Source organism: Brachionichthys hirsutus, chromosome 9 (genome assembly GCF_040956055.1).
Source record: "Brachionichthys hirsutus isolate HB-005 chromosome 9, CSIRO-AGI_Bhir_v1, whole genome shotgun sequence".
NCBI lineage: Eukaryota > Metazoa > Chordata > Actinopteri > Lophiiformes > Brachionichthyidae > Brachionichthys > Brachionichthys hirsutus.
The window spans coordinates 3,543,989-3,559,448 of NC_090905.1; the positions used below are offsets into that span (position 1 = coordinate 3,543,989).

General features: G+C 44.0%; 2 protein-coding genes across 2 annotated transcripts; one reads left to right on the top strand and one right to left on the bottom strand.

Annotated features, from left to right (window-relative positions):
* Window positions 1-70: 70 nt before the first annotated feature.
* On the top strand, window positions 71-3,785 carry plvapb (plasmalemma vesicle associated protein b). The gene is made up of 8 exons (XM_068743472.1): window positions 71-274; window positions 551-727; window positions 1,138-1,231; window positions 1,364-1,565; window positions 1,657-1,876; window positions 2,478-2,627; window positions 2,699-2,821; window positions 3,666-3,785. Exons 1-8 carry the CDS (start codon window positions 71-73, stop codon window positions 3,783-3,785), a joined length of 1,290 nt encoding a protein of 429 aa, XP_068599573.1.
* A 2,496-nt stretch (window positions 3,786-6,281) lies between these two features.
* Window positions 6,282-15,450, bottom strand: gtpbp3 (GTP binding protein 3, mitochondrial). Its single transcript, XM_068743473.1, has 11 exons — window positions 15,446-15,450; window positions 14,950-15,212; window positions 14,597-14,683; window positions 13,470-13,552; window positions 13,152-13,271; window positions 11,607-11,679; window positions 10,661-10,804; window positions 10,430-10,595; window positions 8,645-8,775; window positions 8,234-8,420; window positions 6,282-8,052 (listed from the first exon to the last, which is right to left on the bottom strand). The coding sequence occupies exons 1-11, from the start codon at window positions 15,448-15,450 to the stop codon at window positions 7,821-7,823; spliced, it is 1,491 nt and encodes a 496-aa protein (XP_068599574.1). The 3' UTR covers window positions 6,282-7,820.
* Window positions 15,451-15,460: the final 10 nt, after the last annotated feature.

The window sequence follows — 15,460 nt, forward strand, 5'->3', positions numbered from 1 at the left end:
GATTTTAGCAAAAAATAATTCCCGCTTAGATCTTCCAGACTCCGCTGCCACCATTTCACCTCCAGCAGTCATGCACAGCTCCAGCTACTCCCATGCCAAGTTTCGGCAGGAGGCGAGGGAGCCTCTGCACCAATCCAGAGGGAAGAGCTGTGGCTACTACATGAGGATCGTCTTCTTCTTCTCCTCTCTGATCCAGTCTCTGATCATCGTCAGCCTGGTGCTCTTCCTCATCTATGGCCAGCCTGAGAAGTCTGCAGAGGCGAAGAGGGTCAAAGTAAGGGATTTATTTCCATCTAATTGCATTACTGAAGGTTATTTTAAGTAAAATGCTGAATTTTGAATGATGGTTTGTTTTTTCAACACAAAGTTCTTAAAGTTGACATTGAAAATGAAACGGAATTATTTCTCCAGCAGCTTTTGATTGCAGCAGAATCAATCTGCTACGTTTAGGACATGTTGTGTAACTCAAAATGAGCTTTGCCATAAGCCCATCTAACACGTTCAGAGCTGTGAAATGCCGTGTTGATGATGCTGAGTGATCTGGTTGAAGGAGCTGGAGATCAACTTCAACAGGCTGAGCGAGACCAACGTCCAGCTGAGGAAAGAGAAGGCCAACCTGGACGCTCAGCTGGGAGCTCGAACGGCCGAGAGAGACGGTCTCCGGAAAGACGTGGAGAAGCTGAAGACCGATGCCAACATCACCGAACATCTGCTGAAAGGAAAACTAGTGAGTAGATGACTAAGAGGATGTTATTAACACTTTCAGGGAAGCAGGTCACTAAGCAGCTTTTAATGTGTCTTAATCACATTTAGAAAAAAATGACCTTTGTCAGGGTTAAAGGAAGGATTAGACGACGTGAAAAATCAAAGTCTTCCTGAAGGCATCGATGTAGTTTTACATCTTATTTGAAAATAATTGTAAAAAAAAATGTACTCTCAATTTCAAACTAGTTTGTAAAATGATCCACTAATAAAAGTATTAAAGTACCGGATACTTTAGTCTATAGCTAATGGTCACATTTCATAAATTCAAATGAAACAAATGTAAGTACTATGGATAGAATATACTGTGTAAGTAATTGAGTATTTGAGACCCCACAAACAATGAATCGCTGTATGAATTATTTCCTTTTGTAGGAAACCTGTGAGAAAAAGAGTGCGATGATGCTCAGCATGGCGGCACGGCGCCCCACCACCATGATCCAACCGGCCCTTTCCTTCGCCGCCAGCAGTACGTACTCTCATACTGACTTTAAACACTGTGAAAACTATTCTGTTCTTTGTGTCCTTTTTTCGTTTATAACCCTTCACATCACGTTTATGAAGTAGGCTCTGCGGTTTATTTTTTGATGGAACCTTTCAGGTGAGTTGAGGACTCTGCAGAGCCTCAACGCGCAGCAGAAAGCCATGATCAGCTTCATTCAGGCAAACTTCACGCAGACGGTCCTGTACCTGAGCCACGAGAGAGACGCGGCGCTCAAAGACCGGGACAGGCAGTTCCAGGAGGCCATCGGCCAGCGCAGGGAGAACACCGTGCTGACGGAGCAGCTTGCCTCCTACAGCAGGTGCCGTCCGTTTGTCCATCTGCCCTGTAGCTGAAAATGCAAACATGAAATGCGTGATTGGCTTCTCTTTTTCTTTTTCTTTTCTAACCAGGAAGTGCAAAGAGGATTTCAGTCAGTCTTTGGATGGAATCAAAACGGTGACCAGGGATTTCCTGAGCAGGATCAACAACCTTCTCCCCAACCAGATGACCTTTCACCTCACGTGTGACAGTCAGAGGGAACAAATGGAAAAGATGCGGAACAGTTGCACAAACTTGTCCAGAGAAGTGGAGAATAAGTTTCAGCTGTATCTAGACAAAGTGGGCGACAAGGTGAGTGTTTTTCTTTAAATTGATTTATTATAGATAGCTCAAAAAGATATTACACTGACACCATTTGATCAGCTTAGTCAACAGAACAGAAAGAAATTCTTCAGTGAAGTAACTCCGAGTTCTGCTACACAGCTGTTGAGGAATGACCTCAGAGTTCTTTCCACCGCTGGCCGAGCCTCGCCACAAAACGTGATGGAATATTCCAAATAACAAATGAGATGGGAAACCAGTTTCTCACGGGAGGAAGTATATCCTCTGCGTTAAATGATAAATTGAGCTAAAGAGACAGACAAAGGCAGGGTCAGAGGTCAGGCGTTTGGCTTTGCTGACCAAGCAACGATTCACAGAAGAGATAAAACGTACACTTCACAGGTTTATTTAATTCCTTCAGGGGCTGTGCAGCATGTAGTCCACTGTAAAACTGAGAAACATGCACATGATCAAATATAGTTTTTGATAGGAGACAAAATTACAATTTTGTCAGAAGGGACATCAGGAAACGTAATCGGTCCTCATCCAAGACACCTTCCACCTTTCTCTGCTTCCACATGGAAGAAATGAACATGCCACATTCATTCGTGAAATGACTTCCTTCTTCTAGGTGTCTGAAATCCAAGCCCTTTCCAGTCGACTGGAGGTAGAAAACGCACATTTGAAGGCGGACTTCCAGCAGTGTGAACGCAATCGTAACGAGGCGACCGCAGATGCCGCCAAGAAGCTGCAGCTCAAGCAAAGGACTCACGATATCCAGGTAAATGATATGCATGAATAAATGTATGAGTGTAAACAAAATATTTAAATGCAATATTTTCTTTTGTTCAGGTGGAGCAACTACTGCTTGAGCAGAACCGGCTGAGAGAACAGAGGAAGCTGCAGGAAGTCAGTTTAGCGCTGAAAGATAAAGAGCTGCAGATGCTTCAGCGGCTGATCAACACTCAGCCCAAGGTAAAACTCACTCACACACACACACACACACACACGGCTTCAAGTCCTTTATTAACACAGGTCACATGTTGCTATGCTAATACTAAGTGTATTTCACCTTCACCACACATGCATACATAAAAATATCCCAAAATCCGGATGTGTGCAGAACGTTTTGTGATAAAAATCAGCAGTTCAACAGTTTATTATGAATATGATTTGTATTATGTAACGTCTATTTGTTCTATTTCTGTGTACCTGATTGCTGGATGGTAATGGATAATTTATTATTTTTGAACGCGGGTAGGCGTTAATAAGCCTTCTGCTTCTGCCTACTCCTTTTGGGCATTTTATGTTTGCTGTTTTTTTTTTTTTTGTGTTAAAATTTGAAGTGCTCAAAGAAAATAAAGAGAAAGAAAAGATTCTTGAGATGATACAATTCTTAAATATCATAAGGTAAGGCTAAATGTTCAGACACGTAGTCAGCCAGGGGATTCGTGCTGACAACCGACCAGATCAAAACGTCTTCTTTCACCATTGCTCATTTCAAAAATCTTCACAAATTCTCTCGTTTGGCTCCCTGACGGGAACCATCAAATCATTTTGATAGGATTTATTCCATTGTTTACATGGAGAGCAGTGTGTGTGTGTGTGTGTGGAGTCAGCAGAAAAGAGGAATCTGAGGGCAGCAGCAGGAAGACTGGACAGGCCAGATAACACAGAACAAACATTTTATGGAGTCATGTGATCACAAAAACTCCAAGGTCATTAGCGAACAGTTCATGCGCCCACGAACAGGTGAAGTCGCTACGGTGTAACAACTGTGTGCGTTGTTAAATAATTCAGACACCGTCTTCCCTTTCAGCCTGGCGCTCCCAGAGCTTCTGCTCTCCAGGGAAGCCCACAGCAGGCCGGCCAGCCCGGAGCGCAGCGGCCGGTCGTTGGACCTCCTGTCCTCAGCAAAACTCCAACGGTAAACCGTTGAAGTTTACCGTTGGAGTTTCATTCGTGAAATGACTTCCTTCTTCTAGGTGTCTGAAATCCAAGCCCTTTCCAGTCGACTGGAGGTAGAAAACGCACATTTGAAGGCGGACTTCCAGCAGTGTGAACGCAATCGTAACGAGGCGACCGCAGATGCCGCCAAGAAGCTGCAGCTCAAGCAAAGGACTCACGATATCCAGGTAAATGATATGCATGAATAAATGTATGAGTGTAAACAAAATATTTAAATGCAATATTTTCTTTTGTTCAGGTGGAGCAACTACTGCTTGAGCAGAACCAGCTGAGAGAACAGAGGAAGCTGCAGGAAGTCAGTTTAGCGCTGAAAGATAAAGAGCTGCAGATGCTTCAGCGGCTGATCAACACTCAGCCCAAGGTAAAACTCACTCACACACACACACACACACACACACGGCTTCAAGTCCTTTATTAACACAGGTCACATGTTGCTATGCTAATACTAAGTATATTTCACCTTCACCACACATGCATACATAAAAATATCCCAAAATCCGGATGTGTGCAGAACGTTTTGTGATAAAAATCAGCAGTTCAACAGTTTATTATGAATATGATTTGTATTATGTAACGTCTATTTGTTCTATTTCTGTGTACCTGATTGCTGGATGGTAATGGATAATTTATTATTTTTGAACGCGGGTAGGCGTTAATAAGCCTTCTGCTTCTGCCTACTCCTTTTGGGCATTTTATGTTTGCTGTTTTTTTTTTTTTGTTGTGTTAAAATTTGAAGTGCTCAAAGAAAATAAAGAGAAAGAAAAGATTCTTGAGACGATACAATTCTTAAATATCATAAGGTAAGGCTAAATGTTCAGACACGTAGTCAGCCAGGGGATTCGTGCTGACAACCGACCAGATCAAAACGTCTTCTTTCACCATTGCTCATTTCAAAAATCTTCACAAATTCTCTCGTTTGGCTCCCTGACGGGAACCATCAAATCATTTTGATAGGATTTATTCCATTGTTTACATGGAGAGCAGTGTGTGTGTGTGTGTGTGGAGTCAGCAGAAAAGAGGAATCTGAGGGCAGCAGCAGGAAGACTGGACAGGCCAGATAACACAGAACAAACATTTTATGGAGTCATGTGATCACAAAAACTCCAAGGTCATTAGCGAACAGTTCATGCGCCCACGAACAGGTGAAGTCGCTCCGGTGTAACAACTGTGTGCGTTGTTAAATAATTCAGACACCGTCTTCCCTTTCAGCCTGGCGCTCCCAGAGCTTCTGCTCTCCAGGGAAGCCCACAGCAGGCCGGCCAGCCCGGAGCGCAGCAGCCGGTCGTTGGACCTCCTGTCCTCAGCAAAACTCCAACGGTAAACCGATGTTTACGGGAATATCGTTAGTTTAGAAGGTATTTATTTAGTCACAATACAAAACAGTCAAGTTAAAGCCTTTGACCTGAGCATGGAGTCAGTACGATTCATCCTCAGAGGATCATGAACGTCCGTGAAGCTCCTTCTGGAGACATATTTCGGATACTTGCATTTCACTTAGTGTCTATGTCCGTCCTCCCATCGTTGTCTTTGTCTCTTATTCACGTACTTCAGACTCCATCGTTTTCATCAAGTGTTTTTAGGAAATGATCTGATGACGATTTGGTTGTTTTGTCTCACAGGTCAGATGAGAGGAAGCAGCAGAGCGACGACTGAAGGACACGTAGAAAGTCCAGTAAATACCCTGGACCCACGGCGTGTTGATGGCGTGCCCGTTGTTGATCTGTGCATGCTTCGTCTAGGGATGTTTTTTTTTTTTTTACCGGTATTTGTGGTTGAAACTGTTGCTGTGAAAAGCCTTGTTGTCCAACCAGAGAAATGTAAAGTCGTCCTCAATGTTACTGTAAATACTTCCTGTGACTGACTGTGTTCTATTTAGCGAAGACTTTAAATCACGCTAACCAAAGACCATTTATTTATGCCTGTTTTGTCACTTTGCCATTAAAAAATACAACAAAGACTCAAAACTTTTGGCAGCAGCGGCTCACTGGAGGTCAGATATTCTTAATATAGCCACACTTGTGTTTCCCGAAAGGACACAACTGTCTACTGCAATAGACAATAAGTCATAAAAAGGCATCATCGCATCGGACTTAGGATGAAGTTTTGCACGAATTGTTGTGTTTTTTGTGGCTAAAAGTCGAGACTGTAGGATTAATGGTGTTTTTATGATGCGTTTTACAAGCATATGAATGCCGTCGTTTTATGAAGTGTACTAAACCTTTACAACTTCCTCTTCCTGTCAGTAGCCAGTTAAACATGTGGTCTGTCAGCACACAGCAGGAGGACAGTCCTTCCATACGTTCGATTATAAGTAACAGAATGATTTTAAACGTTTTGCAAAGTCAGCTATAGAGTGGATCCGGATAAAGGGACAGTCAAAGGAGCAAAGCGATATTAAATTCCAGGGGTCGGTTTTCACGAGGGTCAAACTATCAGAACTCCTCCTGAATTATCGCTGGAATTTCCTGTGAATCTCTGGGAAGTTTCTATTGGAAGTCTAGACGGAACAATTATTTGAGATTTCCTTGGTGTCGAGCAGGGGCGTCACTAGGTTTGAAGGACAGGGGGGGCTTAGCCCCCAGGAGATGCACAGGATGTGAGCAAATGTAGCGTAAGAGAACAAAACCTCACAAACGGCTAACAAGGACTGAGAAATTATACATTAATATTATTTCTGTCTGTTTTTCAATACAGTACAACAACAAACAGGTTTAACCAGTAAGATAATGTTTACAGTATTAACAATAAAAAAAAAGGCTCACATTACAACTTATTTGGTGGATGGAAGCATCAAAGAATGCCGTCTGTTTTTAAGAGAAGCAAATCTGTCAATCACTCTGTTGTGATTCTGAAGCTCGTCTTCTTCAATGACTGCAAGACTGTGAAGTCTTTTCTGGCTCGTTTGAGCCAGACGCAGTGCACTAAAGGACCGTTCACATGAGCAGCTGCTTACGGGAACTGTTAGGGCAACTTGGGTAGAACCTTCAGAGAGGGAAACATGTCTGAATCAAGGAGGTTGTACACAGACAATATATCTTTGGGAGAACGTCCAGCCTCTGTTTTCATGCCACCAGAACCTCCTCTGTTTTCAGGCTGGAGTGTTTTCAGAGTTCATTCAAGTGTGATCCACTCAAGAGGTTCTCAGATTTAATATTGGTTTCATTTTTATTTGTATTGTTTAATTTGTATTGTTAATTGTGGATGATTTATGTACGAAGGACTTTCAACGGAAACAAGACCGCAAGGGCTTTTTTGAAATGCTCCTCTTAGACAGGATGTTTGACTTTATTTGTACTGTAATACATGCTACTGTGTGACTGTACTTGTACTCTAACATTCTATCTAATAAATATATTCATTCATATTCATATTCATTTAGGACACATTTAAATCTTAACTCAAGGTCGCCAGCCATCCTACCCACACAAGGGAAAAGTAACTCTCTTTTCACTGTGTCTGAGTTCCATTCAGTGCGTGAACCTGCAGGTTCCTCCAGGTTCTGCAGGTCTCTGCCCCTGATTCAGGGAGGCTGTGGGCATTGCTCAGGGCTGTGGTTCTCCCATACAGCTCCATGGCTAATGTGTCTGTGCGTTTCCCTTAAGTGTGTCACACAATAACTAAATGTTCCTACCAGCAGTGATAAACTTACTTTCTTAAAAAACTTTCTTATATCCATTCTTCATCCATCCGTTCACGTTCTTCTCCTAAAGCTTCAAACATGCTGCAGGGACCGACGTCCTACAATTAGCGCGGTCACGGGGAAAACGTGGACTGGAGTTTCAGTGATGTGGGCATTCTCTATAAGAATAGGTGGAACGGGTTCTCTACCTTTCGTCATGATGTGAGGGGAAACTGATTCATGATCAGATTTAAGTAAATAATGACAGGTTACATGTTTTTAAACATATATTCTGGCATTTTTTGGTCACTGAACAAAGAAATATATATTTTTTTTTATTATTTTTTATAAAACAACCCAAAATTAATAGGTTGGATCCAAATCCAACTATTTTCCAATGCAGAAGTCTTTGAAGATGATGTCCAGGATCTCCTCCGCCCCGACCCGTCCAGTGATCCGACCCAGGCTGGTGAGAGCCAGGCGAACCCCCTCAGCTGCCAGAGCCAGGTCAATGTCTCTGTACCGCTGGTACTGAGCCAAGGCCACAGCACACTGCTGCAGCTGGGCCCTGTGGCGGGCCTGGGTCAGGGTGGGGGCACCAGCCAGAGGATCGCCACACCTAGAGAGGAAGTTAGAGAACAAAATGATCCAGCGTGATCAACAGCCATAATTTTGTACTTTATTTTGTATTTCTGGTGGAGACACTGGCAACACCTATAAATACAGAAAAGGTCCTGCGGCAGTGAATCATTTCTGATGTGATCTGATGCATCAAAACATTGTAAATTTCAGCATCTCACAGATTTTTGACGCTGCGGTGCAGCACAGCGAGGAAGTCACGCAGTCCATCGCTTGTTTGGCAGGAGATCAGACAAATCGGAGGGAGGCCGGAGGACCGGCTCAGGTCTCCGTCCAGCTTCTGCTTCTGCTCCCGAGGCAACAGATCCGTTTTATTCAGCACCAGAAGAAACCTGTCTGCTGGGAATCCTGTGGTGAAAAAAAATAAAATAAAAATGAGTGGCTCCCTGATTACTCCCCCATGTTCCCATTTCGTTTATCTTGGGGTCTTAAAACGCTGTCCCCCCAGCCATGTCCAAATGCAGGACGTGGCTCTAAATGTGGTACGATACGGCATATTTATTTGATCATTTATCTATAATCCTAAATTACGGTTCAGTGAAGCAGAAGCTGATGAGGTCAAGCTGTCCTACCGGTCTCAGGCTTCGCCTGGGCGGGAAGGACACTCCGGAGGTGTCCCTGAAGGAAGGCTGCAGCTTCCTGAACATCAGTGGGGACATGAGCACAGTCCACAACCACCAGAGTCAGATCGGCCTGCTCCACTCTGGAAAAACAAAAGCAGCCTCAACTTTTGACCCGGAACTCTTCACACGGTCACAGCAGCGCTTTGACAAAACATGGTTGGATCTTTTTAAACTCTTAAATCCAGCCGTCAAAATGTAAATTAATGAAATCTACAGGCTGACAATTGTACGGAAAGTCTTTTTTTTGTCACAGTGGGGCCAGAGGGCCAGAAGCCTAATCGTCCCCTAGAACCCCCCCTCCTGCTACCCGTGTCTTTATTTTGGTGGCGTCTGAAACACGTCTTTTGTCTATACTATAGCGATGATTGTGTGGGAGGGAAACTTGCTTCGGGAAGGATTATGATGATTCTGACTTTTGATGCAACTCAGATGTCAATAAGAGTCTAAATCTGAATTTGTAATTCCGTGGTGGGAATTCTTAAATCTGATTTGAACATGGCACGAGGCTGCACGTGCATGGAGTGAGGCAAAAGTCAAAAGTCTAGGAATAAACCTTTTAGTCTGAGAAGAATGTCAGAAAACAAACACTAAGAATTCTGAGATTGAAGTCAGAGTTATAACTTTTTTTCTGACTTTTATATAAAAAAATAATATTTTTTTAGATTTGTGATTGTAACACGAGAATCCTTAAAACAATTCTCATGTGGCCCTAAACCTTTTCCCGAGTCCACATACTGTTCATGTTATCATTATGATTCGCCTCACAAACGATAAGGTAAGTCATGAGAGAAATATTTGAGGGTATTCAAACACACCCTGGTCCCACAGTGAGGCAGCAGCAGCAGCAGCAGCGGATGCTTGCACTTACCACGTCCTTCCTGTAGTGACCCAGGTCACGAGTCTCCGACCTGCTCCCTGCACAGAAAGTTCCCTACTGAACAGAAACTGCCCACCCTTCCTTCAGAGCCAAGAGGTCGCCCAAATAACTTAAACAAAACAGCAGAGAAATTACAGCCTGTCCACGCTGAAAATGTTATTTATGCAGCCGCAGTTTTATCTGGACCGTAATCTGTGTTTTTTGCCAACAATCCCGAACGTTTATTATTACACTTATTTATCGCCTCAGAAAGAATGCAGCGATTTGACACCTGTATTTGCGTACGGCTGTTGGTTGGGTATTTATGCAAGCCTGTGTATTCGCCCATTGACATTTGTTTTGTCTTCGTGCCGTGTCACACGTGCACATATGACACGCCCGTGTTTGTCTTTGCCTCTCTGAACGATGGCGAAGTGCTTCAAGCACCGTTAACGTTCTACTCTAAACAGCGGAAGCAGCCGTCAGCGGACGGCCCCATCGGTCCGTCCTCAATGTCACGCATGAAGAACGTCTTATTGGTGAAAACGTCACGACGAGGAAAGGAGGCTCTTCATTCTGCGACTGTTTGTCTCGCTTATTTTTAACTGTGGCTCTGCAGTAATATAAACGCTAGCGTTGACGCAGACATTATATATGACCGTTGCACCGGCGGAAATCAGTGACTTATTTCTTCCCTTCTTTGTCTCCAGGAACATTTTTCATCGGTCCCCCCCCCCCCCCCGTCGAATTGTTTCGTTACACACTTGTGAACAGTCGTTGAAGCTGTAGCCGCACCAGAGTTCATGTCTTTACATTGTTTTTGTCTGCATCATAAAAATGTTTAATTGTGTTGTTTGATATAATTTCATGTCCCCCACCTCTCCCGGGCTCGGCGGACCCCCTCTCTCTCCACCAGGTCTGGGCTTTCTCTGAGGCCGGCCGTGTCGCTCAGGACGACGGGGAATCCACCGATGTCCAGAGCCGTCTCCACCACGTCTCTGGTGGTGCCGGCAATGGGAGACACGATGGCTGCAGGTCTCTGGCCTGGATATAACGAGAGGAGAATCTACCAAGTGTCTGTGTGTGTGTGAGGGGTTGCTTGGACTTACACAGTGTGTTCAGGAGGCTGCTTTTCCCTGCATTGGTGGCTCCTGCTATCACCACCTGTACGCCGCTGCGTAGCCGCTCACCCCTCCTCTCATCCTTTAGGTGTCGTTCCATCTCTGCTTGGAGGTTGGACACCAATCTGTCCACTGTGAGGAAAGGGGGGGGGGGGGGGGTCAGAGACAGACACAGGGTTCGTGTTTGACTTCCCTTTTGTGGCCTTGTAAAATGATTTTTTTGTACTTTGAAGGAAGAAGGCCCGGCCTCCGATGTCTGACATCCTTCGTCTGGATGAAAAATGGGTTAAGGATCAGTCTCTGTGGCTGAAGCGGAAAACTCGATTTACCCACAACACCTCACTTCTCTTTCATAAAACTCGAAACTGGCAGGAATGCATCCGGCTTGAGAAGGAAAATAAGAACGCCTCAGAGGTAACGATAAACAAGATATTTACGGTACATTCGCAGCCGACGACGGAAAGTATTTACAGCCAGGTTTTCTATATTTACAGACGAGTCTATTATTTGCCACATTCCGTGCCACCGGAACAAAGTTGTTCCCGGGCTTTATTGTGCGGAGGGTTCACAATGTCTAAGGCTCTTGAAGAGCTCTGCCACTGCCAAACAGGCAACATCTTTCATGTAGGTGTGCACGCACACACACACACACACACACACACACACACATACGGGAGAACGCTTAAAGCCTTAGACTGTACCTCTTTTGACTGACATGGCATTTGGCTTTGAAGGCAACACGAATGACTCTAATCCCCCCCCCCCCCCCCGGCCTATTTTTCCACACTTCCTAAAGGGAATTTTCTCTTGAGCTGTTGGATGTCTTTGGCTTCTCCCTGCAGAACCTGTCGAAGATGCAAACAGGAAAGGAAAGGCGGCCGGACCCCTCTAAGCCCACGGGACGAGCACCACTAACAATGAGGTTCATGCTTACCCTGGTCCAAGACCCCATCTTCAATGAGCTCGTCTTCACTGAAGTCAATGAAGGCCTCGACGTGAGCCAGACACTGCAACACATCAACACATGCAACACATCACTGGGTTGATTGACACTGGATTAAAAACACAATGGTGGTGCGACTGCACAAATACAGGAAGCATCAGATTCCTCTGACCCATTCAGGCCCTTCACGAAAGCGGGAAACCGAGGGCTAGCGAAATGCTTCGGTTTGACGCCGAACATACAGACGACTCACTTCTGATAAACTGGATTCCCAGGAACCGCCGTCTGAAATAAGATCATGTTTAAATTGCTTCCAGGAAATACTGCCAAGCAAGCTGGCAACAAGGAGCTGAACGATTTCCCGAGGGAGATCTCCCGGACCAGGCGGTCAGTTCTGGTGCCAATAAATAAAGATCACCGGCGTGGAGTCGTCAAACCAGCTCGCTGCAAAGCCCTGTTTTCCAGTATGCCCAGTGCGCTCTGCCCCCCCGATCCGGTTTATCTCACCTTCGAGACCGAGTACACTTTCTGACCCTTATCTGCGGTACGCAGTACAGGATGCAGTACAGATAAGTAAAGCCAAGCAGAGATTACATCAAGGTCTGTATGGTGAGCCTGTCTTAAAGGCAGACGTGCAGATGCTGTGTTTTAATCCGCCCAAACAAACACGAAAGCCAGATGTACCGAGAAGGAAAAAACAAAACCCACCAGAGCGGCTGTAACACGAGATGGTACGATGCCAAAGATGCTATTTTAGCAATTATTGTTCTTGGAAAGTCAAAAATAAAAACCGCATGTCCTTGAATGCTTATTAGTGGTGTTCCTCAGGAAATAAATCCACGGCTCAGCGTTGTCTCTCGGTGGCTTCAGCGCTTGAGCCAAAAACAGTGCAGGATCGGACTTGGTTCTGTTCCCAAAGTTTGGAAAACCGAGTCACGATGCCAGGAATTACATAATCAGGAGGAGAACAGCAACCACAAATTAAGAAATATGTGATTTTAATCTGGCACAAGATCAACTGTGATTATTGCTGAACTATAAAAACCTTTACTAGAAGACTTCTACAATTTATGTAAATATAATCAATAACGCAGATTTGATACTGTGAGGTCGGTTCAAATGGGTATTCTCACACCAAATCGCATTTAAATCTTATTTTAGTTTATTCTATTTTAGCAGAAATTTTCCTTCATTTATCCCTAAAAACACAACAACTATATTTAATCAATGTGTCGTACTCGTCTTAAAGCCCGGATGGGTTCTGACGATGATCCACGTTTCACAGCATTTTGATTCTCCGTACTGAACTGAAACAGATTTACTGCAGGAACATGAAAACAGGAACCTGACCGGCAGCACAGGACAGACAGGTACTTTCCAAAACATTGTTTTCAGGGAACTGTCAGCCACAAACTCGAGGGAGGGGGCAAGGAGGAACTTCTACCCACACTCTGTTCACCTGCCGAGCTGGTTCTGAGATGAAGTCATGGTGACGACCAAAGAGCAACCCACCAGTCCATAAAGCTGAGAACCTACCAGCTTCAGTCGGTCGGTCCAGTCCTGATACAGCCGGCCCAACTCTCCCGACATCTGCCTGAGAGCCTGTCTCCTCTGGGCCTCCGTCTCAGCATGGATCAGGTCTCCGAGACCCTCTACCTTCAACGATTGATTAGGATTAGCATCTATTTGTTGCACTGTTATTTTCACCAAGCATGTTTTTAGAAGAAGAAAATCCCAACCTATTGATTATCTTAATTCTCAAAAAAAAAGCTCAAAAATAAATGGAGAGATCTGCTAATTTCATGAACTTAAATGCACAGATGTGTGTATTTTTCCATGCTTTTTTATAGTTACGTCGGTCAATCCCAGTTTTCCTGCTTGAAAGGCTCGCCGTGTGAACTCTCCAGCTTCAGCAGGCCTCATGCCAGGCACTCTCCCTGAGCAACAAACGTAAGCAGACGTCCATCAGGCGCAATGCGTGCATGTATTTGCACCACAATCCACCAACACCCAGACAGATACACACAAAGAGGAGGACGAAAGGTCAAGGTGTCACTCAGGAGACCAGAGTGAGTCTGATGGAAATCAGGATCCATTAAAGCTGAATATTCACCTTTACTGGGCGGTTGTCATCTTACAAACAGTAAAAAAAAACTTTATTTATTTAAAGAGTGTTTATTATCCAGCAATGCCATGTTCACTGTAAACTCAAAATAACAATTTGTGATTAGTGATCATTTTCAATTAATTGGTGACCTGCTATTATTTGAAGTTCTGATTTATATGCCACTGCCCTCTAGAGGGCGAAACGAAGAACTGCAGTAAAATACAATTAGTTGAATGATCACATTTATAGGTCATACGCCTACACTAAGTTAATTTATACGTCGTTTTTAAACCACACAAATATCAGAAAAAGCATTTTATTTTATAGCCGAACATCTGAATGAAATGGATTAGCAAACAGAAAAGCCAAAGGAAAACCAGCACTAACACCTAAACAGAAGACAAGCTTAGAGTGGGATAAGAAGAAGAAATGGATCATTGGATTAAAGGGATCTTTCGTGAGGAATAACAAATCTGCTTTGGTGCTCGTCATAATGTGGGAACTGTTGTCTGGTATCTACAGGGTGTCCGATTAAATCTTTCACATCATTTCCACTGTTAGAAAATGTGTCTCATGATGATGATGAAGCCATTTTCTGAAATGCTGATAAATCTTGCCACAGAGCAAAAAATAACAAATAAAGTTATGTGAACGGAGAGGCCATCGGTTTTCTAGAGGGTGTTCATTCAAGGTAGATAAAATGTAAACACTTGCCAAGAAGAATATTTAATGGATCTTACAAATGGAAATGGAGGCATTCGTTTTTGTGTTTTTTGTTCCTGTAGTTGGAATATGTATGTAATGATGCGGATGGAAGGACACATGTGATACATGATGTATCTGTGAAATGCAAAGAATGCCATCTGTGTGTTACCTAAAGCCTGTAAGACCGCACTGATCACAGCAGGGCCGCCGTGGATGTGGAACTCCACACTGTCCTCTCCTGTGAAACTATGAGGAGCTGCGAGACAACAGCATGGTCTGAATAGCCTTCATTTAAATATCCACAGAGAACACAACGATTGTGAGTCATTTACATTTACTTGGGCGAATAAAAGTGGAGGAAATCACACGAAAACAGTTCAAAATGAATGTCTTCCCTCAACAGGAAAATATCAGAATACTTGAATAATCCCAGAGGGAAATTATATCAGTATAATCATATTACTATGAGAAAATATATACAATAAAAAACATTCTAGAGTTTTTCTGGACAAGAAAACAGACCTGGAAACCACAAGACAAGTCCTCGGTCCAGCACCTCTTTGGATTGAGGGTCAGTGATGCTGCGTAAAAGGGCAGCGCGTGGCGGGGGGAGGCAGCGCGTGAGCCCGGCCATAGACCTCAACGCTGTCGATGAGGCTGGACCAGTCGCTCGTACCACCGCCACGCCGCACCTGCCATGGCCTGATGACAGAGCAAAGATGGACTCGGCATCAGCCACTGGGGCCCCGTCGTGGGTGGCGAGAAACCTCCAGGGTAAAGATGGTCTGAGAGAGACAGGAAAATATTAAGACACACTTAAATTGAGTCAAAGTCAATTTTAGACTGTCATCTTCACATGCACGTTATACATCTTATTGGGAAGGTATCATATGCTGTACATGTGCCAGGATAATAATAATAATAATCAGCAGAGCTTTCCGATATCAGAACTCGAATATAAAATATCACAACAAACCTTGTTTTAAGTGCTCTCCTTATTCCATGATATATTGATGACCCCATCATTATTAGG

Bases quoted from the DNA above. Each gene is read 5' to 3' on its own strand.
- plvapb (XM_068743472.1), top strand. From the start codon at position 71: ATGCACAGCTCCAGCTACTCCCATGCCAAGTTTCGGCAGGAGGCGAGG. The intron at 275-550 runs GTAAGGGATTTA...ATCTGGTTGAAG, and splicing joins CAGAGGCGAAGAGGGTCAAA to GAGCTGGAGATCAACTTCAA. The intron at 1,566-1,656 runs GTGCCGTCCGTT...TTTTCTAACCAG, and splicing joins CAGCTTGCCTCCTACAGCAG to GAAGTGCAAAGAGGATTTCA.
- gtpbp3 (XM_068743473.1), bottom strand. The intron at 14,684-14,949 runs GTCTGTTTTCTT...GTTGTCTCGCAG, and splicing joins ACTTGTCTTGTGGTTTCCAG to CTCCTCATAGTTTCACAGGA. The intron at 13,553-14,596 runs GTAACACACAGA...TTTGTTGCTCAG, and splicing joins TGCGGTCTTACAGGCTTTAG to GGAGAGTGCCTGGCATGAGG.